General features: G+C 50.3%; 1 protein-coding gene across 17 annotated transcripts in view; it reads right to left on the bottom strand.

The window, feature by feature from the left end:
- Positions 1 to 26,978, bottom strand: part of CACNA1G (calcium voltage-gated channel subunit alpha1 G) — a 150,107-nt gene that overhangs the window by 57,024 nt on the left and 66,105 nt on the right. For 12 of the 17 annotated variants that reach the window (XM_069799168.1, XM_069799152.1, XM_069799164.1 and 9 more), the window contains exons 9-16: positions 26,858 to 26,902; positions 25,089 to 25,453; positions 10,350 to 10,501; positions 9,631 to 9,816; positions 8,358 to 8,472; positions 7,481 to 7,636; positions 3,159 to 3,227; positions 301 to 394 (exon numbers count right to left, since the gene is read on the bottom strand). In XM_069799168.1, coding sequence (XP_069655269.1) covers positions 301 to 394; positions 3,159 to 3,227; positions 7,481 to 7,636; positions 8,358 to 8,472; positions 9,631 to 9,816; positions 10,350 to 10,501; positions 25,089 to 25,453; positions 26,858 to 26,902 — 1,182 coding nt within the window. The remainder of the gene's footprint in view (positions 1 to 300; positions 395 to 3,158; positions 3,228 to 7,480; positions 7,637 to 8,357; positions 8,473 to 9,630; positions 9,817 to 10,349; positions 10,502 to 25,088; positions 25,454 to 26,857; positions 26,903 to 26,978) is intronic. The other 5 variants (XM_069799153.1, XM_069799158.1, XM_069799161.1 and 2 more) reach the window with 1 other exon arrangement.

Here is a 26,978-nt window from a genome sequence, read left to right as displayed (position 1 = left end):
TGCTAGGCTCCCTCCACCCTCCTTCCCTGCAGCTTCTTCACCCGTGCCCCTGCACAGACACCCCGAAAGCCCAGACGTCTGTCTCGGTGGGGAGATTACGGCTCAAACGCCATCATGTCTGTCTCCGTCTGCATCCCATGATCCCAGCCCACGCTGCACGCCTGCTGGCTTTGGTTGAGCCTGTCACAGCTTGGACTACTCTGTTCTCTCTAGGAGGGCTCCTCCCTTCGGGACACATTGTTTTCACAGCAAAAGCAAGGTTTCTGCGGAAAGGCCTGTCCTCCCAGGGTTGTTACTCACAGGCTGGATTTGACAGGTTCTTCTTAAGTCCTCCCTCCTCTTCTAGGCTGCGGGGAAAGAGATCCCCCTCGGAATCAGACTTGGAAGCATCCCCCTGGAGCAAAAGAGAAGGCGTCAGCAAGGAGGGCGAAGGGCCATGGTGCACGGACACCCCTCTGAAAAAAACGGATTCCCGTCTCCAACACCACACCTACAGATCCACTGAATTTCGTACCACGATGCAACATCACCTTTCACAAAATGACGCATGCACGTATTTATACCACAGACTAATTAACCTCCTACCAGGAAGACAGACTGCCTCTGGCTCCAAACACGGTCCCAGAAAGGGATCAGAAAAAAACCCTATTGCTTAATTTTTGCTGCTGGAATTGCACACTGGGCAAATTAGGGAAGGACAGATATCTGATGAGCAATTTGGGGGCAAAAATTGACCCTACTCATCTCTCAATTTAGACACTATGGCTCAAAACTCCCCATGTGTGGCTCTTTCTAGTGATGCTTCGATGAAGCAATCCAGGATTCAGAAGGGGCTCAAGGGACCCCACTTTCCAACGCAGCTAACGGGCATATGTCGATGGATGCCCCACCAGCACAGAGAGGATCCAGGTGGCAGAACCTGATAAGCTGGCCATTCCCTTCCCAGCTGCAACACACAACAGAAACAGAAGTTTTGGTGATTTACGCTGTATCATTTGGGGGATTTAAATTCCACTGTATCATTTCGAACGCCGGGGGTTGAGCGAGAGCTGCCCTCTTTGACACGGGCCCACCCTCGGGAGGAGAGAGAAGAGGTTTACCATTGCTCGCAGCCTGGTGCCCGGGCTCTCGCTTGGTCTTGCGGCATGGACCTGCTTAGGGGCATCCCTGTGCGCCCCACTGATTCTGTCCATTGGCACTGCAGAAAGGCGCTTAGGGTGTGGTATAGTCAGGATAACCCGACAGGCAATGGTGCTCGCCAGAACGATACTCATCCAAAAGAGGACGATTGGTGGCTGAAACCACTGCTCTGGCAAAGGGCACCAAGCCCTGTCGTGATGTACGTCGGGAGGGAGGTGAGGTGGGAAGGGAGGGAGGATGCTGGGATGAAAGAAGCCAAGCAGACCCTCACTTCAGCTGGGAGAGACCAGGAGCCCCAGAAAACCCACCAAGGCTACACTGTGCCCCTGGGAGCCCTGGCCAGCGCTGCGGAGGTTTGGTGCTCGGGTACGTGTTAGTCGTAAAAACCCAGAGGGGCCCCAGCATGGGACTGGAGGAGGACATGGCATCCGACACAAGGTCCAGTGCCCTGCACCTCTTTGTTCGGCAAAACCCCAGAGGGATGAGCCCTAATACTCCCCTATAGGGTCACTAAACAGTTAAGGGGATTTTTTCCAGGCAGACTGGACACTCTCAGACACATGTTTTTAAGGCATAGGAGAGTGTGATGTGAAGTGTTGGCTCAAAACTTCCCCTCCTGAGGATCCAGGACTTCTGTGCTATTCAGGAAAGCTCATCCTGCAGGACGCAGACTGGGAAGGTCAGGAATGCACCTTGCAAAGGGGAGCAGTAAAGTCAGGCTGGCCTGAACTTCGCTGGAGTCAAAACCGTGTCTCCGTATGAACAGGGGCTCCAGCTGGCTCCAGGTACGCTCCCAGCAAAGGCTCCCGGCTCAGCCCATCAGTGGGCCTGCCAGGAATTACTCATTCTCCCTAATGGGTTATTAAAAAGGAATAAATAACAGGGAGAATTTTTTGTGATTTGTATTCCTGGAGTGCTCTTTAACAGCCCGAAGGAAAGTTTTAGGGTGCACAACGAGATGTGTGCCGAGATGGAAAAGCAGAGCTATGTGGGGACCTCCCACCCGCTTCCCCAGCACCAAACCCCACGTCTGGAGGGCAGAAAGCATCCCCTCCGAAACACCACGTGCCAGACTCAGTACGGTGCAGGCAAGCATCTCGCAGCCGGGGCTGCTGCCCGTTACCTGTTCTTGCACTCCCAGTTTGCCTTTCTGGATAGAAAAGGGGTTATGAGAGAACAGGGAGTTAAAATCCTTTTGGGAAACGAGGGTATGTCAGGATGGACCATACGGTACAACGGCTAAAGCAGCCTGTACCGAAGAGGACTGACACACTGGGATACCATGGGAAAAGGCTTTTGTGCCAAGGGAAAAGCCAGACTTCTCGGAAAGGACAGAAAGGAAAGGGAGCAGTAAAGAGAAAGATGAGGTTGGCAGAAGAGTAAGGTTTGGGACGTGCTGCACTCTGGAGATCCATGGCTTCCTCAGACCTGAACGGGACCATTTCGCACCCTGACCAGCTCTGCAACGCAGCATTGCGCCAACAGTCCCAGCATCCCGGCCAACCTTTCTGGGACACGCCACAGACGCCGTCCTACCCCGTCCTACCGAGCACGGGGCTCCCCACACACGTGTCCACAAACAGGCTTGATTCCAGGTCCCTTCGCTCCCGGGCACCCTCCCGCACCTGCGTGGTGGAGGGAGCGCTCGGCGGGCATGCCCAGCGATCAGCGTCGCCGTCCGCAGCCCTAGGGAGATCCCCGGGATGCGACAGCCCCGTGGGGAGTCTTCCCGATGGCAGGCATCCAGAAAGAGGTCGGGCAAGAGCCAGGGCTGGAGCCACATCAGCTGCCCTGAAGCACCCACCTTAATTTACCTGGCTGCCCCAGAGAAGGAAGGGACTTAAAATCAAGGCTGACTCGACAATGAGGACAACAAAAAGGAAAGAAAAAAACAAAAACACCCCCAAAAAAAACCCAAAAGAACAACAGCTACTACAATAAGAACAGCACCACGGCGTGTGACCAGGCACCACGAGAGAGACAAGCACGGTGGGCGGTGGGATGTGCTGTGTACGTACCCCCGACGAGTCGACAGGCAGCTGAATACAGCTTAACTGCCCACTCGCATCTTCTCGCTTGGAGATCTCCTGAAGGAGAAACGGGGGGGGGGGGGGGGAGGAGGGGGGAGGAAGGGGAAGGGGGGTTCAATTTTCACAGTTTCAACAGCAGGACTGAATGGGGAATCAAAAAAACACACAAGGCAGGGAAGGAGAGGGGAGGGGGAGAAGGGCAGCGTGCAGCCATGATGGAGAGCCGGGCTGGGGCACCCACTCCACTCGGCGCAGGGAAGGGGTGGAAGATCTCAGATGGAGAGAAGCCCTTCGAAGGGACCAGCCTTACCTTTAAATTAAGTGTTTTGAACAGAGCTTGCTTCAGCTCCTCAGTGATAATTGTGCTAATGAAACACCAGCTAATTATTGAAAACATTATTATATATCTTTTTTTTTTTGCAGCTGCATAATAGGATCTTTATTTATTACGCCTTCATTAAGCGGCAGAGGAGTCCTTTAATGAATGTTTGATTAACACAGTATCAGTCCTCTTACGGCCAGGTGAAATACCTCATTTCAGGAAAGCCACCAGAATCCGCTGTGAGTTCAGATCCCTCCTCACCCCCATTAGTGGAGATACCAGTTTAAATCAGCTGGGTTCCCAAACACGGCAGGGGGACACAGCATCTCTTCACAGCACCAGAAGTCAGTCTTCCCCCACCCACTTGGAAAGCACGTGTCATTTTTCACCTTACTGGGTTTCCCTTTCCTCAGGGGTGGCTCTCCCAACGCTCCTCGGCACATCTCGGCAGCGTGGCAGTGCCTGGTCCCGTCCCGCGGGGCTGTGGGAGGTTACATGCTGTGGCAGGAGGGCACAGGTTGTCCCACCGGCTTAAGTTCTTGCCTACAGGGCGGATGATCTTTCCTCCAGTTGCTACATGGGCTGCAAAACTCATCCCAATCTAGGCTGGGATGAAGAGTTTAAGACCGATCAGCTCTGGGATCTGGATGTTTGGACAACGGTGTCTTGCTAGCGATGTAACGGACACTTAATTTAAAGTCTTTGGTTGCAACAGAGAGATATGGAAAAGCCATCAAAAGAGAAAACATGGAAACACTTTTCCTTCACAAGGAAAATCCCACTGAAACCGATAGGAGTGCACAAGGTAAAGGATGCAAGAAAAACACCATCCAAAATCCCTACTGTGGGAGAAGGGACTGTTCTCTCTGGTTAAAGCCCAGAAGAAGTCCAAGTCCTTATTTCTCCGAGGATGCTACATCCAGAGAGCACGTAATGTCCTGCAGAGGAAAGGATGGAGGGGCTGGAGGACCTGGGGTGCCAGGGAGGGAGGGGGGTACAAAGGAGGGGAAGGAACAAACCCACCAGCGAGGACAGCCAGGGACAAGGGGACACGAAACTGGGAGGATTACCAATGGAAGAATACACTTTGGAGATATAACATTATTAGGAAGTCCCTCAGGAGAGGAACTTTATGCCTGACAAAAAGGAGTCATTGGTTGCTTCAGAGAGAAGTCCCCAGGGCAGGAACCTGAGGGGTCAAGCAGCAATTTCAAATTAGCAGCTCAATCAAACGGAGTCCCCTGCTCACCTTCCCCGCACCAATGCCAGGCTCGAGTTAAATCGGAGAACGCGCAGTCAAAAATAACCACGTTGCATAAAGTCCTGCGTGCACCTCTTACAAGAGAAAAGCAGGTTACCAAATAAAAAGAAAGAAGGAAAAAAAAAAGAAAAAAGAAACTCAACCCTGCAAAATATATTGCTCCATATTTAAAGTTTGGAACAGGTCCTTTTTGTTTCTCCACTGCTTATATACATCTGCTGCCTAGCAACTGGGGCTGCAAAGCCATGCACTAAAATTAACGAGGTGCTTGCAGATTGAGGAAAGGCACTCAAGGACCAGGGAGATAAAGGCAGCAGCCCCAGGATTGTGTTTCAGCCCAGAAATCTGAAGGAGAACGGAAAAAAAAAACCCACCACCAAAAACCAAACCCAAAAAACCAACTCAGAAGAAGGGTCATGTGCAATCACAGGAGGGAGACACTGGGGTTTGTTTACAGCGAGAGATGATCTCTCTATTAATTCTGCTTAGGAGAAGATCCTTTGTGTGCTGGCTAGCAAAAGCCAGAATGAGATCTGTTTGCAAAGCTACACACCAGCAAAGCTGAATAAACAGAAAGCGGCAAGGCCAGACCTGGCTCCTGACCTCCAGCAGACATTTGCTCCGCGTCTGCTGAGGGAAACTTGGGTTGAGCCGAAGGATCTCTTGATCCCATTGCAATTTATTGGAAGAATGTGGAGAACTCGGAATAACAATGACGTGGAAAGAAGATTATTATTAAAATGCCATCATCAAAGCCTAAGATATAAAATAGCACTGTCATCAGAGTCACAAGTTATAGAAATCTGGTGCGAGTTCACTGAAATTGCTGTGGTTGGGCAGAATTGGCCAGAGACGGTTTGATCTTTGGAGCCTGCGCTGGATCCTGGTCCCTGCACTCGCCTCTCAACACCAGCACGAGCATCACTGGCTTCAGGCTCTGTCAGTGCTTTCCTGAATCAGAAGTTGCTCCCTGATTTACACTGCACTTAAAGCACATTTGCAGCTTATATGGAAATCCTGGAGCTGGCTTGGACCTGCCCAGCGCTGCCCTGGCAGAGGAGAAGCCGGGATGGGGCAGCCCTGCTGCAAAAACCAGCCGAAAGCAAATCTGGAGGTGCTGCGGGCAGTTCCCCTGACTCCAGGGAAGACTTACCCTGAAGGACATGGTTATTGGAAGAAAATTGCAGTGCATTAAGCCAGGGCATGAATTCACAGGGAGTTACGCCACAGTACCAGCTGGCCGCAAAGCGAGCGCAGGATAAATGCTGCCCAGGGAAAGAGGCGCGCGGCGGCTGGGTGTGCGGGAGCGTGCCGGCGGGTGAGCCCGGGGATGCTCTAGCATGAAAAAACGGGCTGAGCCAAGGACCAGAGGTGCCAGCCTCCCTTGAGGACCAGGGGTTGGAAAAGCGGCCGCTGCATTTAGAGGCTGCATCCTTTTCTCTAAGAAGCGGGTGCAGCAGGTGATCTCCCACTTCGGCGACCTTCAGAGAATCAGTTTGCTAGACTGAACAGACAAAGGTTTGGTTTCGAAGCCGTCATCGCAAGCAGACAAGGAGCTTTTTACCTCTCCTTGCTTGGGCAAGGGAACATTGTACTATTCGGGAGAACCTGGCAGTAACCTTCCCGTCGGCTGAATGGCAGGGGGGATTTACAGACAGAAACAGCTACAACAATAACAATTAAAAAAGAAAAGCACCAACATGGAGAGGCATGATACAAAAAATAAAAAATATTTCTTCTTGCTATCTCCTGGTACAACTCCATTAATTTAACTCTAAACTGTGCTCCAAAAATAATGATAGTAAAAGCAGTTCTGTGCATAGCTGTTCATAGGCTGGTAGGATATTATGATACACAAGCAACAAATCTTAAATAATATTTAGTCTCCCCAGAATGCTTATAAAAATCAGAGATAGTGTGTAAAAGCACAGCCTATACAAGCAGATCCCAGTGAGCAGTTTTAGGTTACATTTCTCCCCCCAACCCCCTGGGCAGGGTGTAAAGGTCCCCTCCCCTTACTGATGTTCTCGGACAGTCGGACAATTTTTGCAGAGAGCAGGTGGGCATCGCAGGTCCCCCACTCTGGGGACAAGGTGACATGCTCCCTCGCTCTGAGTTGGACAGTTGGGAAGGCAGAAAGATGAAAAAAAAAAAAAAAGTTGAGTTCAAACCTAAGTGCCCCCCTGCGCTTCCATGAAAGCTTCCAGCAATCCAGGGTGTCTCATGGGAGTTCCCAGCCCGAGGAAGCAGATGGCAGAAACCAGAAATCATGTACTTTAAAATGTGTAGAGCATTGCAGGAAGAGCTCCGTGAACGCATACCATCAAAAAAGATAATCGTGTCACTAATCTCTTACCAGCCTGCACAAGTTTTCAGGAGGGGTTTTTAATCTGGCTGACAAACACGGTGAGAACTGTTTCAAAGACATTGTCATAGCAGCGATCCCATCCGCAGTGCCTGACTCACTGCTGAATTCCCACTCCTGCATTAATGCTAACAATGCTCTTCATTTAAGCCCTTCATTTAGAGGGCTTGCTGTATTAAATTGCACTGTGGCTAAGAAAAAGAAGAAAGAAAAAAAAAATTAAAGAAAACCTAGTATTGTCTCGCACTTTTTTCATGTACCACTCTTGTAAACGTATTTCTGACCATCTCAGAAATCAATTTCCAGGATCTGGAGGCCCTAAACTTTAGAAGAAAGCAAAGGCATGAGCATGAGGACATTACCTCCGTCTGGAAACCCTCTACCAGGATGGCCACCAGCAGGTTAAAGAGAACATAATTCCCAAACGTCATGAGAGCGATGAAGTAGAGAGCAGCCCAGGAGGAGGTTGATGCCATGCCATTGTAGAGGACCTTGTTCCAGTCTTCCTGGGTCAAAATCTGCAGAGGAAGAGTATCAGGAAAATGGAGATACCAGATAATTGTGTGCTGTTTTGCCCAAGCCTGGCTGGGTACCTGTGCTCTGCATGGGCCAAATCAGCATCCCACTTTTGGGGTATCCACCATAGCTATAACCACAGGAGGATAAATCTGGCCAAAGCCACCTTCTGAGCCAGAGTGGCAGGACCAAAGCAACCGTGACTCACATGCTACCGGTAAGAACCCTGCCCCAACTCCCACCAGCACCAAGGATGCGTTCATCTGTAAGGGAGTGCAATGTCGCACGGGTCGGACCTTTCCTTTGGTCAGCCAGAAGAGCTAAAAGTCCTTCGTAGATCCCACAGTTACAGAGCTCAGAGCTGCTAGAACAAAAAACTGCACACGTTAATTATGGGCTTAAACCAGATTGTGTTCTTTGTCAAAATATCACTGCAAATGGTCCTGATCTCCTCTCTATCTCCACCCTCTGCAGGCACTTTCACCCACCCAGCCCATACTCTGCAAATCCAAGAGCCTCCTGCCTTGGCAGCCCCTCCTCATTAGCTTTCTGATTTATTCTGGAAAACGGTCTGAAAACCCCTGTGTTCCTGCACCTGTGGTTTGGGGTCCTCTCCCTTCCACGGCAAGGAGCATCACTAAGCCCTGTCATAAGCTTTGGAAAACAACCCCAGCCCTCGCAGGCCCCAAACACACATGAGTTGTGGCATTTTCCATTTTGTACCTGGAAAACGGTGACAATGGCCCAGAGCAAGGAGTCGAAGTTCTTCCTGTCGGGCAGCGTGTCGCCATCTCGCTCCGAGGCAAATTTACAGCCAAAGAGGTGCATCCCCAGGATGCTGCATGGGAGAGAGAGCAGGGGCTCAACAAGGGGACCACAGTACAAACCAGTAATCATACAGCAGGGCTGACTGTCTCCTGATTTCACCTAGGCAATTCTTTTTATTCTTTTTTGGTTTTTAAAAAAGATGCAACATTCGTTCACTGAAAAACATGCCTCAAGATCATGCAAACCAGTTGTGAATTTGGGTCAAATCTGTCAAAAAGTTTCAACCAAAAAGCATGCCCGCTCCTTATTTTTCTTCTGCTTTGGTGCTTTGGGTTTTTTTAAGTCAAAACATTGTGTTTCAACATTTCCTAAACAAAATGTTTTGACTTTCTGTTTTGCAATGACACATTTTCAGCAAAATATGCTTAAATTGAATTAGGAAGACAAAAAAGGGCTTCTGTGAAATGCCTGAATGAGACATATCAGGGGACCCAAAACAGCTTTTTCAATTTTGACAAGAAAACAGAATACCTTTCATTTTAGACTGATACTAAAAGAATAATTCGGTTTTCCCTGCTCTCGGCCAGTAACCTGAATATTTAAATTATTTACAGCTCTAGTGAGCATCATGTCTGCAAATGATGGGTTTGGAGTGAAACATCTCACTGGGAGAAGGGACGTTATTCCACAGAAGAGACTGGCTTTCTTCAGCCTTCCCAGTGCCTGGATTGCTCGAACACCAGAGTTGGCTGTTACAAGGAGACAGGCTTTTCTCAAAATCTAGACCAAAATCCAAAAATTCAGGTCTACACCAAGCCTATTTCTAACATTTCCACTTCTCAGAAGAAGAGGCCGTGCAAGAGCACAAGCACCACCACGGCTGACTTTATTTTAGGAACATCGCCCTCTCCTTGGCAATATTTTTAGCACCAGGCTTTCTGCTAGTCCGTAAGTAATGGGACCGCTGTCTTGGGGAGATATCAAGGAATCATCCAGCTGAAAGATTCTCCTCGTAAATCATCTTGCAAAGACAGATGTCTCATTTGGCGAGAGTTAAGAGAATTTAGTCAGGGCAGCAAGCCACTGCCAGCACTGGCCAGCGATGCTGTTCCTGGGACCATTCAGCTCGGCCACGTCCCGGTATGGACTCTTATATCTCCTCACCTCGCCATGGGATCCTGTCTAAAAACCCAGAGCAACCTCAGAACGGGCAATCGGAAGTGCTCACCTGAAGATGAAGATGAAGAGCATCAGCAACATGCAGAACGTGGCCACGTTGTCCATGGTCTTCATGAGGACTACAAGCTGGCGCTGGAGGGCTGGCATGAAGCGGACCAGCTTCAAAACTCGCATGAGCCGAAAGGTCCGCAGGACCGAGAGCCCCCCACCTTGCTGGCCCACTATCTCCCACACGCTGAGGGAGAAGAAGAGATCATTGCAGGATGAGAAGACAAAGCCCAACGCAAAGGCGAGGAGGACAGGAAGCAAAGGGAGGGTGAAATTCAGAGAGAAGAGGGATGGAAAGCGGGCAGAGACGCATTGCCAATGCCCCCAGCGAGCTGGACTCCATCCAGGCTTGCAAAGAGCAGAGCCCCACTAGAGTGTCAAAAACATGCCTGCAAATCAGTGGCTGCAGCTGCAGGGGCAATTATAGCCTTTGCACATGCCAAAAAAGCAGAGCTACTTAATCGGGCACTGTTTGTACCATTTGGATCCTAGAGTTTCCCAGGACATCAGGACTGATAGCTTTCTGCTTGGGCCTCTCTCTAAAATGACCATAAAATAACCCCAAGATATGTATTAGCAATCGTGTCTAAGTGCATTAATTTACAGCAGAGAAGCATAAAGTGTCACAGGAAGGTATTTATGCCCGCTCTCCATTACTTTCTGTTTAATTAAACAGCCAAATGAGGGGAAACACACATAAAGAAAGCTCTAGGTTTGTACCTAATCACCACAATGATCCCATCAAAGATGTTGTATGGATTCTTAATGTAGCCAAAAGGACCGTAAACAAGGACTTTCAACAGCATCTCCAGGGCAAAGAGGCTTGTGAAGACTATGTTGCTGATCTCCAGGGCATTGGTAAGCTCCTCCGGCTGGGGAAAGAGGAAGAAGAAAGGGAGACAGTAAGCAGTATGGCTCCATATCCAAAATTACGCCTGGAAATACAACAAGCCCCAATACTGCAGGTGTAGGAATACCAATGCTACTGGTGTAGCGAGAAAACAGCAATAGCTCACTCAAAGCCCAGGAGAGAGAAGAAAAATACTATCAGAGTATTTAAGGTTTATATATCCGTTGTAAATTGAGCAGGTAAATCCAGACATGGACTTCACGTTAATCGCAGCTTTAGTACCACCTCAGGAGGTTTACGTAAAAGTGGTGTGTACCGAGTCTTAATGCTTTCACATCCTCCAAACCAAGTCACCTTATGCAGAAGAGAAAGTCGGACTGTTTTCTCACATAAATATCCTTTTAGGGCCTGCCTTTTTATTTAGTATCTCATCAAAAGATTTAAGCTAAGATTTTTCAAAAGCAGAGATTTGGGGTGATATAACTGGAATGGCTCAAAACCCCTTATTATCAGGAGCCCCCAAATACTGCTACTGAGGAAGGGCCCGATCCTGGCATTCCAGGCTGGCAATCTAAAAACAGAGGTATGAAAAAGCCTTAACAAACAGACTTCCAGTAATCTTAGACCTGAATTAATACCTTTCATGTTTTTCTAGCATATTTCACAGAGGGTTCCCAACAATGCCTGCAGACACCCAGTGCTGCGCTTTTCCCGACGGGTGGGCGTGCATTGTTGGAAAACATATGGCAGAAGACAAAAACCGGTGGCGTAGTCTGTTTAGGATCAGTCAGTGGCAAAGACAGGAGCAGAATCTGCAGTACCAGACCCCTTCTCCCCGTTTAACCCCAATACACGGCCACAACTGCGTGTTTCTACTTAAAAGCTTCATTAAAATCAGGAGCCGACGTCCTGCTGGCAGATGGCCACGGGGTCGCGTCGACAACGCCAAGGTGCCCCACAGGGCAGTGGGCTGGCACAGTTCACTAAACACCTTACGCACACTGGGTGCTGGATTCCTCTTAGGGGTAGTTTGGCACTTAACTCAGATATTTTTCTAAATCTGCACATGTAACCACCCACGGCTTTCGATGCCTGAACACTGTGGTGAGTTATGGCCAGATGTGCAAGTTCACGGCAGCTACACCACAAGCAGAAGCCAATGTGCAACGCACGTTGTTGACTACTCCCTTCGCTTACATGAAACACCTTCACGGTTGGCCAAAATCTTCCTACAACAGTCCAGGAGCTGCCGTGCCACCGCACATGCTGCGGCACAAGCTGTAGGGTTTGACATGAAGTGACCCAACTCCAACCCAACACCGTGGGAGCCAGGAGAGGGGATGGCTCAGGGGCAGGCTCAATCCTTGATCAACTGCATTTCAGAGCCCCAAAAAACTACAGCGACCAAAGGCTTCACAGATATATGCTGGCAAATAAACAGATAATCCATGCGGGCATTCAACTCTTTCTTTCTCAGAGTTGAAGTCTCCAGGCACAGCTGGCCAAGCCCTTGCAGCTCAGGTTCCTCCAACCCAGCGCAATGGTAGATGGGGACCCAAATTGGTCTGATGTTATCTCAGCGTGGTAGTGTAATCCCTGGGGACTTGCACTGATGCCAGTGGGACCTTGTGATGACACAGCAATGGTCACAGGATAGCAAAGCGGGAAACAGCAGCATTGAAAAGAAAAAGTAATTAAAAAAGAAAAAAAAAAAAGGAGGTGTTGAACACTTCCTATACCTCAAACATCCTCACTGAGGAACAGATCCCTTGGCTAGAGTTTGCCAAACACACCGGACATACAGTCCAAACCACCTCCTCGCTGATCTAGAGCTAAAATACGAATGCTCCAGCTCCTGATATTAAACGCAGCCCTGGTTTAAAATCATATACTTATGGGAACACTCAGACACAAAGTAATAAATAGGCTGAGAACTTATATGTCAAGCTGCACCTCAGGACACTTTCAAATATCTGAAAGTCTACATTAGTCAGAAAAAAAATGCCAACTCATTCATGAGTGCCCCAGCGCCAAGGCAGGCTGTGCTGTTATCATTACTGCAGCAATACTGCTGGAAACGAAATGTGTTCCTGGAAGCTTTCCTTCTCATCCATCAGCACCACTAAGATTTCCACCCTCTGTTCCCCCTCTGTGACCACGCTGCCAAATCTAACCGGCCCCGCAGGCGCAACCCAGTTAAGTCCCTTGATGCGTGAGCAGCGCCCAGCATCTCCCGCAGCCGCGGCATCCCTTCCCCGCGGGGGCTGACATGGAAAATCCAACCAGCCCCAGCAGGGATGCCATGTTAGTAGCGTGGATTAATGAAACTTTGCACTTCGCGAGCACCTTCTGCTTGAAGATGTTATTGGGATGTATAAATCCAGGTGGGAGGCGCTGGCAGGGCACAGCCAGGTGATGTGGGGGCCAGCGCTTTCGCTGCAACTTTTCCAGGACCCCCAGCACCCACTGGAAGGGCTGTGACCCCTCGAGGCCATGAAACATCCCTCCCAGTCCACCCAGCTCACGAGAGCCCCAAATACCCCAGGGACCTGTGTGGGAGGGCTATGGGGCAGCCCGTGCAGCAGGGCGATGCTCAGCACCCGCAGCAACACCGGATCCATCCATCTCCCCCTGCTTCATCCCAAAAAAGCTGCCTGGCCCCCCACTCCTCCTCCACACACTCTCTTCCACTTCCCTTGCAAGAAAAGGTTTTTAATATCTGAGACATTAGGTGCCCATAATAAAAATGAAGAGTGAGATCTCCTGAACCAGAGGTGAAAATTAATATCCAAACCCCTAAGATTAATGGCCAAAATGGATTGAAAGAGGAAAGAAAAACTTCCCTTTCACCCAGCCAGGAGAAGAGGAGGGTCTCCAGGGCAGCCTGGAGCTCTGCCAGGGGAGGGCGAGGAGAGCATCTGCTGGAAGCACACAGCAACCAGACCCAGCTGAAATCAAGGAGTTATTTCGCTTTGGGAAATAACACATTCCTAAACAGTTGAGACTGGGCAACGCGAATTACTCGGAGGATTTTTGCAGCCCTCTCTCCCTCAATCCCCTCGCTCCTGCTTGGTGGGAGGGGTGTCCCAGAGCAGCTCATGAGCCCCCTGCAAGAGCTCTGCATCCCTTTCAAGGCACACATGGCTGCAGCCAGTCCATGGGGCACCTGCCCAGACCCCTGCCACCAGCACCGTTGGGAATTATTTATAAAAATAGAGGGAGGCTGAGATCGTGATCCTGCCCAAGGGGATCACAGCCAGACAGTGGGGATTCAAACACTTCTGAGAACACCAGCTATGGGATTTCCATACAGCCATAGATGGGTATAGATAATAAGACTGTTTATAAGATGCTTCTGCTCTAGAGAAATCACAAACACATCTGAGACTTCTTTCCTTAGACATCATTACAATACAGCAGGAAAGTGGCTTTTCTCTCCCACGGGAATTGAAATTGTCATCCCATCCCAAACAGGAATGCAGAGTTTCAGAATTGGCAAACTGGAACACTTTGTGCGCAAAATTTTGAAAGCTCTCCCTTCCATTTCAGTCCCTATTCCCTTATCCATTTGCTCTATACTGTAAATCAACTAAAATTAAAAGACATAAATAAAAGTCAGCTTCAAGAACACAGAACTTTTTGTTCCCCAACTGTTCAAATTGACATTTCAAACATCTCAGACAATGTATTTCATTTTTTCTTTTTAAGCCGGTTCACTGAAACCACTCCCCTCCCACAAACAGCTTCAAGTTTGATAAACTGCCATTTTCTGACAATAACTGTCTAATCAAAACAATATTGACCAGCTCTAGACATAAGGTACCTGGGAGAGTCACTGACTCTCTGACACACAACCAGCTCCACGGGTCCTCGCCGGGTGTAGAGGAAAAGAGCCAGTAAAAAGCAGCTTTCCCCTCCAAGGGCCACAACACAGCAGCCAGGGGAGGTAGCATCTTTCCTGTGACTAAAGGACACATTTAGAAAACAAACTGCTCCAGGACTCCCCTGAAAAGGGCATTTCGTGGAGAAGCAGAGCCTGGGGCTTCTCTGCAATACAAAACCTCCTACCCACCACCCCAACTACAACACATCTGCCACAGCCTCAGCTTCTCCATTAAAAGAGGAGCCTGCTAATTCTCTCATCAGTAGCAGCAGTGACTAATTAAAAGGAAAGCAGCCTATGATTAAGCGAGCAACACCCAGAAAGAGCGAGATACAAGTGCGATTCAGCTGTAGCACGAAACACCAGCTCTTCCTATGAGTCTTTGGTAAACACTGAATTTTGTTTCCAGGACACCTCGCCTTGCTGGACATACAGACACGGTGTCCTGGATAAATCATTCCCTGTTAGCTCTCTGTTTGTGTAGTGTCGATTTGTTGATGTACCAAAGAGCACATTGACAAGCTCTGGCAGCACATAAAATAGGAGCAGACAGCACAGCATCTCTCATAAACACCACGCAGCAAACGAAGGCGGCAGGGAGGAGGCGAGCCACGGGCGCCTGCCCAGACATAACCCAGCCTGGCAGGGTGCAAACCGTGGCGGCGAGGAGGGGATGCTCTCTGCACCCTGCCTGGAGGTTTCGGGCAGGGCTGGCACCAAGCAGGGCGCTGCCAGGGGGGAGAGGAGGAGGCAAGGGAAGATGTCCCCAGGTACTAAATGTTGCCTCGAGGGGTATCTCAGAGCTGGACCATCGCTTTGTCCTTTTTCAGCATTCAGAAATAGGCTGTAATGCATTTCTTTCTTTCTTTTTTTTCTTTTCTTTTTTTTTAAACTGAGTAGAAGCTCACGAGTGAGGTTTCTGATGGCAGAAGGGACTTGCTCCATTTCCATCTGGGCGTGAGATGGTGGCACACGCTACTCCTTCTTGTGTACGGGGCTCAAAGGTGCCTGCTGGGCAAGTATAGCTGCAGGCAACAAGTGGGGAGTAGGTGAGGACAGGACTGGGGTCATTAGAAGCGCAAGCCCCGGGGGCTGCGTTCCCCAATTCCTGAAAGACAAGCCCTGCCGTGTGATGAAGCGCAACCAAGTGCCCTGGCAGATGGTGCACAGAGCTTACACGGCTCCTACTCCTCCCTTCCTCCAGCCATGACCCATATAAGGCACAGGCATGGCACAGGCTCTTCATCATCATCATCAGACCTGCACCCAGCACCACGGGCATGTCTGGCACAGATCCATCCGTTCCCATCTCCCCCTTGCCCAGGCAGCGAGCTCCAGACTGCGGCCAAGCCCGGTCTTGCCCAGCCTCTGCCCCTGGGGATGTCAGCACAAGAGAGCAGAAGCACCCCAGGGTCTTTCCTCTCTATCTTGCTAACAATAAAATAAAATAGAAAAAACACTCTGTCTTGCCACAGCAAGGAGGGAGGGATGGGGTGACCGGCCAGGAGGCAGATCTCTCCTGATCCCGAGGGCTCTGCTTCTGCGAGCAGATCCAGAAGACCATGAAAACTTCTAACCCATTCAAACGGCTGCAGAATAAAACCCTTCTGAAATCATTACCATGGCAACTAAGGAAAAATAACACAGAAAGAAAATACCGACCTCAGCTATTTCACAGGAAACACCAACAACATTTTACTGACTCATCATTTGCAGATTTTTTTATATATATACATAAGAAAAAAATCAAACGGGTCACACAAAGACACGATTTTCAACCTGACACCACTCCATTAAGATCTTCTCCACTTTCCGCATGGGTGCAGACATGCACCAGGTCTGCCTTGAAACAGGAGCCAGACCATGAGTCCTGGGGCAAAATGCAAGAAATTCTGATGAACGGAAGCAGCTATTAATTAACAAAATGAGATGCCCTTTTTTTGGCCTCTCCCACGCCTGATTCCCCATCATTTATAGCTCATAGCTGTGTCCTCAGTCAACCAACGAGCCTTCTCCATGCCCTGCCCTCATCACACCCACATTATTCCCCCTGCCTCGGTGCACCTGCTGAGCCACGGCCATCTGAAAAACCATTTTGGTTCCCTTCGGTAAATACAGCTCCTCTTAGCGCCAGGGCCGCTTGCTACTTTATAAATAGAAACTCAATCCACGCATATTTTCAGCCATGACATTCGTTGTCTTTGGGGCTCCTTAAAAGGCATTGGGCTTTAGCTATTGTCCTGGGTCCAGCAGCACGAACCTGAGCCATGCTTAATCGGAGCCCGATAGACTGATAGGCTTTCTCTACTCATCCTTTGCCAAATGGGTTAAAGAAAACAATTCAGAAAGTAGCAGGATTGCAGCGGTTTTTGCTCTGCTCCTCCTGGGGCTGGAGACACAGAAAGGGCAGCACGCTCACTGCTTGGTGGGCTGGAGGAGGACTGCTGGGAAGTTCAGGATTTATAGGCATTTATTAAAAGGAAATGACAAGTGAACAAGTCCGGTTTCATCCCATCACTGCATGGCAAAGGAGGATTTTGTTATGGGCTGAATGGAGGCTGAATATTTCATGCCACGGCAAGTAATGCTGTAAGAAAGGGAGGAAAGCAGCTTTCATTTTGGAGAAATCGGAGCTGCCTGCACAGGAGGGACTCCCCTTCCACCAGCACCGCTAATCTCCTCACCTTCCACCCGTTCTTCCCCGTTCTGATTAACGAATGTCCCTTCCCACCCCACGCCTGCAGAAGGAAGGAGCTGAGTCCCATGAACATGGCAGCTTCTAGTGCAAGACCTTCCTCTCCACCACATCCTTGCTGAGCAACCATGGCCAACAACCGAGTTCCCCGGCCCCGACTGCCCATACGGGGCCATGTCCCCAAGCACCTCTGCCTCCTGCCTGGCTGGAACCCAGGCTGCGGATGAAGGGATGAGCCCCGAGCATGATGGAGAACCTCATCAACCCACCCTGAAGGGACCTGCCATGAACTATCCCTGCCCAGGACCATAAAGAGGACTTGCAGACCGTGCTCTCCTTCCCCAGGCCCTGGGGCTGGGCTCTCTTTACCGCTCTCAGGAGGCACAGCAGATATTCTTGCCTGAACTCCTTATCTCTCTCAGCTTGAGATTTTCTGGATGAATATTATCCCAGAAAATGCAAGAAAAACATGAACTGGCTCATCCCTCTGCCCAGGTTTCGAAGGAGCTTAAGCTGAACAAAAGCTGCATTTCCACTTGGTCACACCTTGTAAGTACTTGAGATTTAAAGCCCTCTATTTCTAGTTAATCTAAACCAAGTTTGAAACTTATCTCCCCATTAGTACTTGAGAAGGTACCAGGGGGAGGGAGGAAATAAAAAAAGAGAAAGAAAAAGGCTGTCTCTGTATGGCTCCTGCACAGTTCTGCTGAACCTGGGTTTCTGATGCTGGTAACACTATCTCTAATGCTGACAGACGTTCCATGGGGGAAAAGCCGGTCGTTTCCTAACATCAGCAAAAAAACAATTATAACAAAGAGCTGAAATCCAGCAGAGACGAGGGAAAAAGCGCTCAGCTCCTGTCCTCACTCCTGCTGGGGGCTGAGCAGGGTGGGAAGGGGCTCTGTGAGGACACAGGTGGCAGCAGGGGAGCGTCATGGGCACCAACAGCATCGGGACCAACCTCTACCAGGAGAATTGGGGAAAAAATAAACTGACCCCTGGGAAATCACCAACAATCAGCAGTCAGGAGCGCTTACAGACGAAAGCATTTGCTGGTGCAAGCTGAGGATGCTCCAGAAGCTCTAGCTGAGTTTGCTGGCTCCCACCCAAGGGGAACAACCACAAAAATCAAAGAAGAAGAAAAGAGAAACGCCCGGCTATCTGCAGAGAGCAGCAATTTTTCATCCATGTGGGGATGAAGCGAGTTTCGAAAGCACACATCATTTTCCCATTTCACTGAGTCAGAGTCTCTTCCCAATGCTGCCTGAGCAGAGATAACACGAGGGTATGGATGGCAGCTGAAACAACAGCTGTAATGATAGGATCTAAGGCAGCCCGAGTATTTCCAGCCTCTGAACTAAATTAACAGGAAAGGATTGACACTTATGGCTCCCCATCCAGGGAGCTGAAGAAAACTTTAGTAGATGTCAAGGAGTCTACATAGGCTCATCCCTAAAGCACACACAGAACTGAATTATCTGATAAAAAACTCATACACTTTCCAGCAGCATGAAATCTCATTTAATTTTCAAATCATTCAGTCTCCAGAACAAGGATAAAGTCTGCTTTATAGGCACAGCCCATTTTTTTAATGACTATGAGGGCCGTGGCACCCCTGTATTTTGCATGGCACTCTGGAAGAGCTTCATGAGCAAGTCAATTAAAACACGCGAGTTCCTACAAGACCTCATAAACCCTTCAAATCACGGAGAAGTGGAAGAACCCCCGAGGTCCATAAAAAGAATTACCCCCGATAACAAACAGAGAGCTGGTTTTGAAGTCAGTGATCCTAGTGATTAACAGCTCTGATGACTTCCATTAGCATTGACTTGACTCTTCCAGTCTCCAACAACAACCTGTTAATAAGAGCAATTTCTGCTTAAGCAGGAGCTAATTGAATATAGCACGTGCAAATCTATAGGGCACCTCATTTTCCTACTGTGGGAGTACCCTGTGTGGCTGTAGCGCTGAGAAATTAAGTTGACGCGAGCTACAAGCCCTGCATTGGGCAAAGCCAGCAGAGACCGAGGGAGGGAAAGCCTCGCCGTGCTGCCAAAGCTTTGATCACTTGGCTAAGAGTAGCTGGCACAGGGCTGGAGAGATGTGTAATGGAGTTAAATAGAGACATGGGATACACACCAAAGTGGAAGCGGAGATATCTCTAAGAAGAGAAGCTGGTGCGTGAGCGCAGGACCTTGCGCGCTCCCGGGAAGAGCCTGGGACAGACGGAGGTTGTCCGGGGAAAGCCTGTCTCATTGATTTAAGGGACGCATGCCCATGCATAAGCGCCCTCCTGAATCAAAGCCCGATGAATCAGATTCATACGGGGAAGCATCAAATTCGAAATTCCACCACAGAGAAAAGTCGGGCTGTGCTATTAAGGCCACAGTTGGAGTAAAGCAGCAGGGTGCAGACATAAGGGGGTACAGCACCGGTTTTCATCAGTGTGTGATGCAGAGAGCCCCTGGTGCAGCACCAGCTGCTGCCTGGCTGTGGGATGGGTCTTTGAGTCTCTGCGCTCGCAGGAAACAATTCAAGAGAGGTGCAAGAGATACCAAAAATATTTTACAAAAAAAAGGATCCCCTTCCTTCCTGACCTGGAAGCCTGACACAAATCCACGCACATGAAAGAAGCCAAAATTTAGATGTCCTGGATCGACCTGACACGGAGCCGCAGAGGTTGGAGGGGACACGGTGTTGCCCTCAACTGCCCGACGCAGCCAGACAAGGGCGAGCAGGGCAGCACGCACCCTGCGAGCTGCAGCTCATCCCCAGATCCTCCACAGCCTCCTCGGGAGGCGAACGAGCACTTGGCAAGATCTCATTTTGGCACATAGGGATGTCAAAGGAGCAGCCTCCCTACACCTGACAAATCTGCAGCTGCCCTCCACCACTTCTGTGGCCAGCGGCAAAATGTTCAGCTTGGCTTGAAACTGGTGGAGATTAGGATGCTCTCGACCACCAAGTCCTGGGAGTAAAGTGTTTCTGATCCCCAAAACACCCTTATTTCTTGAGGCAGTGCTCACAAATGGATCCAGACCTGCTGCCCTCCAGCCTGCCTGGGACTTTGGACACCAGCACAGATTCAAGCACCCCAAGACCTGGGGCACCAACCTGCCAAATTGCCGCTATCCAGCTCCATTACACCATTTCTTCATGGAACAATCAAATTTTCCTCCCACATGGAGAAATCAATCAGTGGGTGTCATGACAGCTAATAATTTTCAGTTACCTTCTTCCCTGCATGCTGAATTCAGGCAGAAACAGAAGTACATGAATACCATTTGGGTGACTATTATAAATGCTTGAACCTGGAGCCTAATGGTTTCTCCACGCCAGCAGATTTTCTAATGCTGCTGCTGTTACTGACCTTTCACCTCCCCTCTTGATCGTCCTGGATACCTGAAAATTTCATGTCCTCTGATGCTGATTAGGAAGACTCCCATGTTCTCCAGCCTCGACTGTTTACATAAATAGACACATTAATGCATTTTGCCAGCAAGCTTTCCTTTGATGCTTTGGCACAGATGGTTGATATTTCCATGCCGCAGCAGCTATTAGATTGTAATGTTACCGGTGACAACTTTACATCATCTGTACCAAGTACACTCTGGGCCCCTGCAGCGGGATGCACTAAGAATTCAGCCTGAGATACTGCCATGAGCTTAGGCTGCTCCTGCCTTCTGCAGATGGAGTTTGCACACCTTGGTTCGTGGCACTGCTGCTTTGCGGATTCCTACAACACTTTGCTGTAGCTGGGGGTATTCCACCAGTTATCCTCCTGCTAGGGGAATGTCAGGCATCGCCTCTTCCCACTTCCTTGAAGAATTGCCCCCCATGGATGATGAGCTCTTCTCCTTGGGTGCTGTCCCAAAGAGTCATTCACCCCTGTCATCTCTCCAATTTGCTTTTAAGAATTAAAAAAAGGATCTCTATAGGTCTGAACCAATTCCCTCTTCCTTCCTTCAGAGACACCAGAGTTTTGGACCACTCTAGATCCAAGTCCCCACAAGCTCCAGCCATGGATTTGAACTGACTGCAGCTTTGGAGAGGCCAGAGCAGGACTCTCCAGTCTCTTGTTATGTTAACAATGGCAAAACACCACAGAGACGGCGGCTGAAATTCAAGCGCTATTTAAACAAATGAATATGTAGGGTATAGTTCATACAATGCGAGTTCAGACAAGGAAAATCGGAACAGCCAGGCAGCTCAATGCGAACCAGATTTTAAAAACAAAAACAAAACCCCAAAGCCCTTCCTCAAGGAAGCCCTTGCTGAATTCTTTCCCCTGCTGAGGAGTCCAACATCACGCCTTGTACTAAAGCCTTTGCATTTCACTCCAAGGAAGGACTTGGAGAAAAAAAAAAAAAAATGGAGCCCATTATGGAACACAGTCTGGCTTACAGCCAGGGCTGGGGGGAAAGCAGCATAGAAACCCTCTGGTTTAGCAGCACATTCTACTCCTGCTCTATGGCAGACAAGCTTTTGCAAAGCCCTAGCCGTTTGAACCCGTAGCGCTGCAGAGTCTCAGCTTCCCTAAGGCGAATCAGTCAATTGGTTCAACAGTGTATTTAAAATCCCCGGAGTCTACCTTTAAATCACCTTTATATTCCTCTACCCAAAGCTAATAGTTTCTACCTGCATTTTGCTTCATCTCTGTAGAAAAACAAGCTATTTAGCAGTCACATTAATAATCCGCAGCAATCTGGTTGTCATTTCCCTGATGGAAAATTTCACACTGCTGCCCAGCAGCCGCGACGTGGTGAGTGCTATGTGCACCTCAAACCGCTCTGCTTTCCTCCCACTAAACCCAGCAGTCGTGAGAAAGGCAAGAGCCAGAACTGGACGGGTGGGGAGGATGGGCAGAAAACGCAGAGTTGAGGCTGGTCAGGTGTACCTACAGCTCACGCACGTGCAGGAACCACGTGGAAGCAACCTGATGCTGAGTGAGAAAGTCAGCAAGCTCACGTCAGAAGGAGCTTAGAGGAAACCCAGCTCCTGAAGCCCCAGCCATTCGATGGTGAAATATTAGTTGATGACGACTTTACAGTGGAAGGTGGTCTATGGAGAGGAGCTTTGGGATGGAAGGGTCTAAGGTAGGAGATGAACTCCTGGGGACATGAACTACCTTTGCTATGTGCATCCAGCCCCCCTGGCCATGGGTGCTCAGTCTGCCCACGTTGACTGATGGGTGAATGCAAACAAGCAGCAAGAGGTGGGGGCCAGTGTTTTCAACATACTCCTAATTTCCACTCTTTTTGATGTGCCTTCAAAGAACCACTGTCATCCTAAATATCCCAACCTGGCCTTCTCTGGTCGATGAGTCTGTTAAGCAAGTGACTGAAAGACTGTTTAAGTTTTCTAGGCATCTTCCAGGGAGAAAAGCAGGTCTCTCCAGGATGCCTGTCCCAAGGTGAGATACAAAGCCTCCAGAGGAGCGTACTTTTCTCTCCTGGCTACAATGAGGACTTCAGCTGACCAGCTCCCGTCTTGAAGTCCAGGATGCTCTTGGTGGTCCCAGAGCTGCTGAATCCCACCCAGCACTGCTGGGGACAGATGGGAGGGCAGAAGCCTTCATCCTCCCAGAGTAACCACTAGCCCATCCTTCCTCTCACACAGTAGCTGCTAGCATGTCCCCTCCCCTCTGGCAAGGTGCTGGTAAACAACACAAGGCTTTTGACATGGCACCATAAAACATATCCTGAAAGTATTTTTCCTAATATAGCCCGGCGTGCCCAGGGTGGCCTCATGTGAAAAGCCCAAGAGGTAAATATTCATTAAATAAGCAGAGAGCTTAATATAGAAAGTCATGGAGTCAAGTACTCTCCAAGCCCCCTCACGTCTTTGCAAACATCAGCCAATGAAGATAAATTTGGCGCAGTTGATCACTTGCACTTTTAGGAAAGGCTCTTCTAAAAGAAAAAAATCACATGTTTCAGTGTTTATAATCTCTATAGAAAGGCCTGGTCCAGCATTTCTCCCCTCTAATTCCTGCTCTCATAACTGTCAGATTATGAAACTGCAGACTATGAGCCTCTCGAGTTTACAGAAAAACACCTCTCTGCTCTGCCGCCACTTTGAGCAGATGAACTAATAAAAACAATCTCCGCTATTCACTCCAAATGCCTGGGAGAAAGGAATCTGGAACAGTAGTAACTTCAAAATACCGTCAAAGAAAGCAACCACCCACAGCGTCTGGAGTCCCCCTACGCTTATCAGCTCCCTTCACCTTGTTACCCGAAAACCACCACAAAAATCTGCTTCTTCCCATCCAGCTGCCTGCTGGGATTCACTGCTGGCTGAGGCAGAGGCCAGCACCCCACTGCCCTATTTCTCCCGAGCCAAAGAATTAAGGAGCTGTGTTGCCTTTAGGGTGTTTGATGACGGGAGATTGCTCAGCCACCCATTCCCAGTGGGATGGTCCCCCCGGTATACGCACGGTGGGAGCCTACACCAGCATCTCCCAAAGATGCTCCTGATAAAGGGCAACAAGCTTTGACAATCCGCCCCTTCGACAGTCGCAGCAAAGACACGGCGGATCTGCTTTCACCTTTCAGCCAAAGGAGGAATATAACTGTTTATTGGTTTCTGTGAGCCACCCCCCCAGCCTGGGTTCCGAGGAGATGATCTTCCCAGTATTATTAAATAAAGGTGGAATCACTCAAGCTTCTCCGCAGAGCTCCCACCAAGGGCAGCACATGAAGGTGAAACCTGCAGGACTTCAGAGCGCATTGCTGTTTAATGTGTACTGAAAACAACGGTTAGCCAGCCAGACTGTATTAGGACATCAGGGAGAAGGTGCTGGCTGGAAGGGACACATTTAGCACAGCCACGTCTCCCTGGCGTTCGGTCAGTGAGGCATTAATGCCATGGGAGGACACGGGAATTTGGAACCGATCTGCAGCCACCACCGCTGCCACTGGGAGCTGTGGGAGAAACGGCTCTGCATGCAACTGCGAGCGACTCTGCAAACACAAAATATGCCAGGAAGGGAGAAAAGTAAACAGCCACGACTCGAGATGCAAGGGATTTCCCAGCAAAGGCTGGCGCTGGGACAGGGGTGGCCGTGTCTGGCTGGGAGGGGAGAGGTCTGGCATCCTGGGAGAAGCACCATGCTGGGCCGGCCACTGGGAGCCCTCAAGAGTTGGAGGGGTATATAACAAGGTTCTGCAGCATCTCAGCCTCCCTGCTAATAAACTCTTCACCCCAAATCCAAACGAAGCGTGCACCTGCAGCTCCAAGCCATCCCATGCCTGCGGCAGGACCGAGGACACCACGCCAGGCGTGCCGCCAGCAGCAGCCACAAAACCTACGTGAGACCAGACCACGCAAAAGCCGCTCTAAAACCAGAGCTCTTGTCATCTCATGGAGACATTTCAAGAGGAACATGGTAACTCCTTCTCTTAATGACTATATATAGGGAAAAGCTCTGCTAGGTGACAAGTGTGCGAGAGGCTGGAGCAGAGGCAGCCTCTCGCCTGCAAGGGCTTAGATAATCGAGCGGAGGAATAGCCAGCGATGAGTCTATTTTGGACTCAGCGTGCTGTTGCTGGAGCATTCACCAGGGAGGCAAAGGCATTTGTTACCTCCTCTCCAGGGACTGCAAATTCAATAGACTTCCTTGCCTGCAGCTGCACCGACCCAGAGCCCGCAGCCGCCAGCAGCGTTGCTAGCACTGCCAGGCTGGCACAAACCCAGTGGCAAACGGCTGCTCCCTTCTCCTTGGACCCCACGCCGCAGAAACCAGCAACGCGTGGTGCTGCTCATGTGACGGCGGTCCCGGCACGGTGCTGAGCACCCCTGGCAGGACTGGGATGTGGGAGCTCACACAGCCCGGTACCAGCCAGAGTGATCGTTGCCTGCAAGCTGGAAGCAGGCTCAGAGGAGAAAAATCAGCCCTGCTCTGTCCTGGGACCCTTCCTACAGCACGCCAATGCCTCTTGCCCCAAACCATCCTGCCGGCGGCCGGATTCGGACCTGTAGCACTGCCCGCATCCCCACTGCGCCAGGAGCCGCTGGGCCAGCACTCACCTGCTCGTGGTACTCAATCCCCATGCTGAGTGTGTTGATGAGAATGGCCACCATGATCCCACGGCCAAAATATTTGCTGTCCACGATCTTCCGGAAGGTCTCACACACCACGTGCCAGAAGGCCAGCACCCGGCTCGCTCTCCTGGCCCGGGCTCTGCCCCGCTGCGGGTCCCGCTGGTCACTGTAGTGGGCGTCCTGCGTGAACTCGTAGACCCCCTCGCTGTCCGAGTCGGCCGTCTCGTTGTCCGTCAGCTCGGCCTCGCTCGCCAGCGCCTTGAGGCAGTAAGGGCAGCTCTCGGGGTTGCAGGAGCCGCCATCCAGCTTGGTGCAGGGGCTGGAGATCTTGCAGGAGCTTTGGCAGGGACCTGAAATGCCAGCGGGACAGGGGCAGGGCGATCCATCAGCTGGGACAGAGGGGCTGCAGGCGGCCACGGGAGCAACCCCCCATTCCCGTTAGCACCAAACCATTGCCCTCGACAAGACAGGCATTTCCTAAGGTGAAAAGGGCTCCTGCTGGGTTAAATAGCTCAAAACCTGGGCTCCCCAAGTGCCTTCTCCCCAGTTACAAAACCCTCTTGCTGTCCCCAGACACTGCCACCAGCCCAGCACCCCTAGCCCACCTCGTTATACCTCTGGCCATTAGAGCTAGGAGAAAGCAATCAGTTCCCCTGGCCCTGGCAGGCTCCGGGCTGTAATTATTGGGAGCACTGCCGCCAGCAGCCTCCTTTCCTGCTCCCACTGTTTGCTGATGCCCTGAAATCACCAGCTTCGCCCTCCACAAACTGCCCTCAACGGCAGCTCCCAGCTGCCAGGTGGCTCCCGGGGTGACAATATCAGCGGGATATTCCCCAAAAATCCCACCAGCTGGCTGCAAGGGGAGAGGCTGTCTGCAAAGCACGCTCCTGACTCGTGCACAGCAGCAAGCAGCAGTGCGAATAAAAACTCAGCGCTAAACCGACTGAGAGCCCGGCTCTGTGTATTTAGTCTCCAGGCAGCTCTGGGCTGGGGGCAGGACTTGGTCTCTTCCCTGCACAGCTCCTAGCTGGAAAGGTCAATGCTGCTGCGGTGGGGTGGAAAAGGCATTGACCGCCTGGGAAAGCTTGGCCAGAAACGCTTCTTGGAGGCTGAGGGGGTTTGGACGAGACTGGCCCAAGCTCCTAAACCTCAGGATGTGGAGGGGGAAAGAGCATCTTGCAGCGAAGGTTTGAAACCTCCGATCCAGGAAAGCTGCATTCAGTATCTGGCTCTGTTTGTTACGAGCTTCCTGAGCAAATCACAGATCTTTAATACTCGGCATCTGCAATTGCCATCGAGCACTCGTGCAAAACAGACACTCGATCTCCGTGAGCCTCCCGTCCCACAAGAGCGCTACGCAGTGCTCACGGATGTGCTGGGACTCAGATCTGGAAGATGTCCGTCCCCGAGCTCTGCAGCAAGTGTTGGGCAACGAAGCCACCTCCAAGCCCTGCATTTTAGCGAGGAAGGGACACGGCTATTTGGGAGCGGCCAGGCTGGGCTCCAGCTCTGCTCAGTGTCATTGAGCCCAGTTCTAGCTGCTTTTGGGAGTGCAGGGATTTGGGAAGCGTTCCCTGTAACTACAGAATAAATTGGTTTGGGGGCGAGATGGGGATGGGAAAGAAAATGGGTTCACTGAAAACATTCATTTCCCTTGGATTCTTGCAAGTATGAAGTCTGGGAGGTCAAAACCTCTCTCCTGGTTTTGGCTATAAGACGCCTTAGGTAGGTCAGAAGATTCATGTTGGCCTCACCTGGAAAGCCATCGCCTTTCTCCGTAACGTGGACTGAAAAGAACCCTGCAAAGATTCAGAAAGAGAAAGAAATGAGGTTGTAGCTTGTATTTCTGCAAGGTAACCCCAGACCGACGTCCAG

Source organism: Haliaeetus albicilla, chromosome 12 (assembly GCF_947461875.1).
Source record: "Haliaeetus albicilla chromosome 12, bHalAlb1.1, whole genome shotgun sequence".
Taxonomy (NCBI): Eukaryota; Metazoa; Chordata; class Aves; order Accipitriformes; family Accipitridae; genus Haliaeetus; species Haliaeetus albicilla.
The sequence above is the reverse complement of the archived record's forward strand: the minus strand, read 5'-3'. Positions and strand labels throughout refer to the sequence as shown.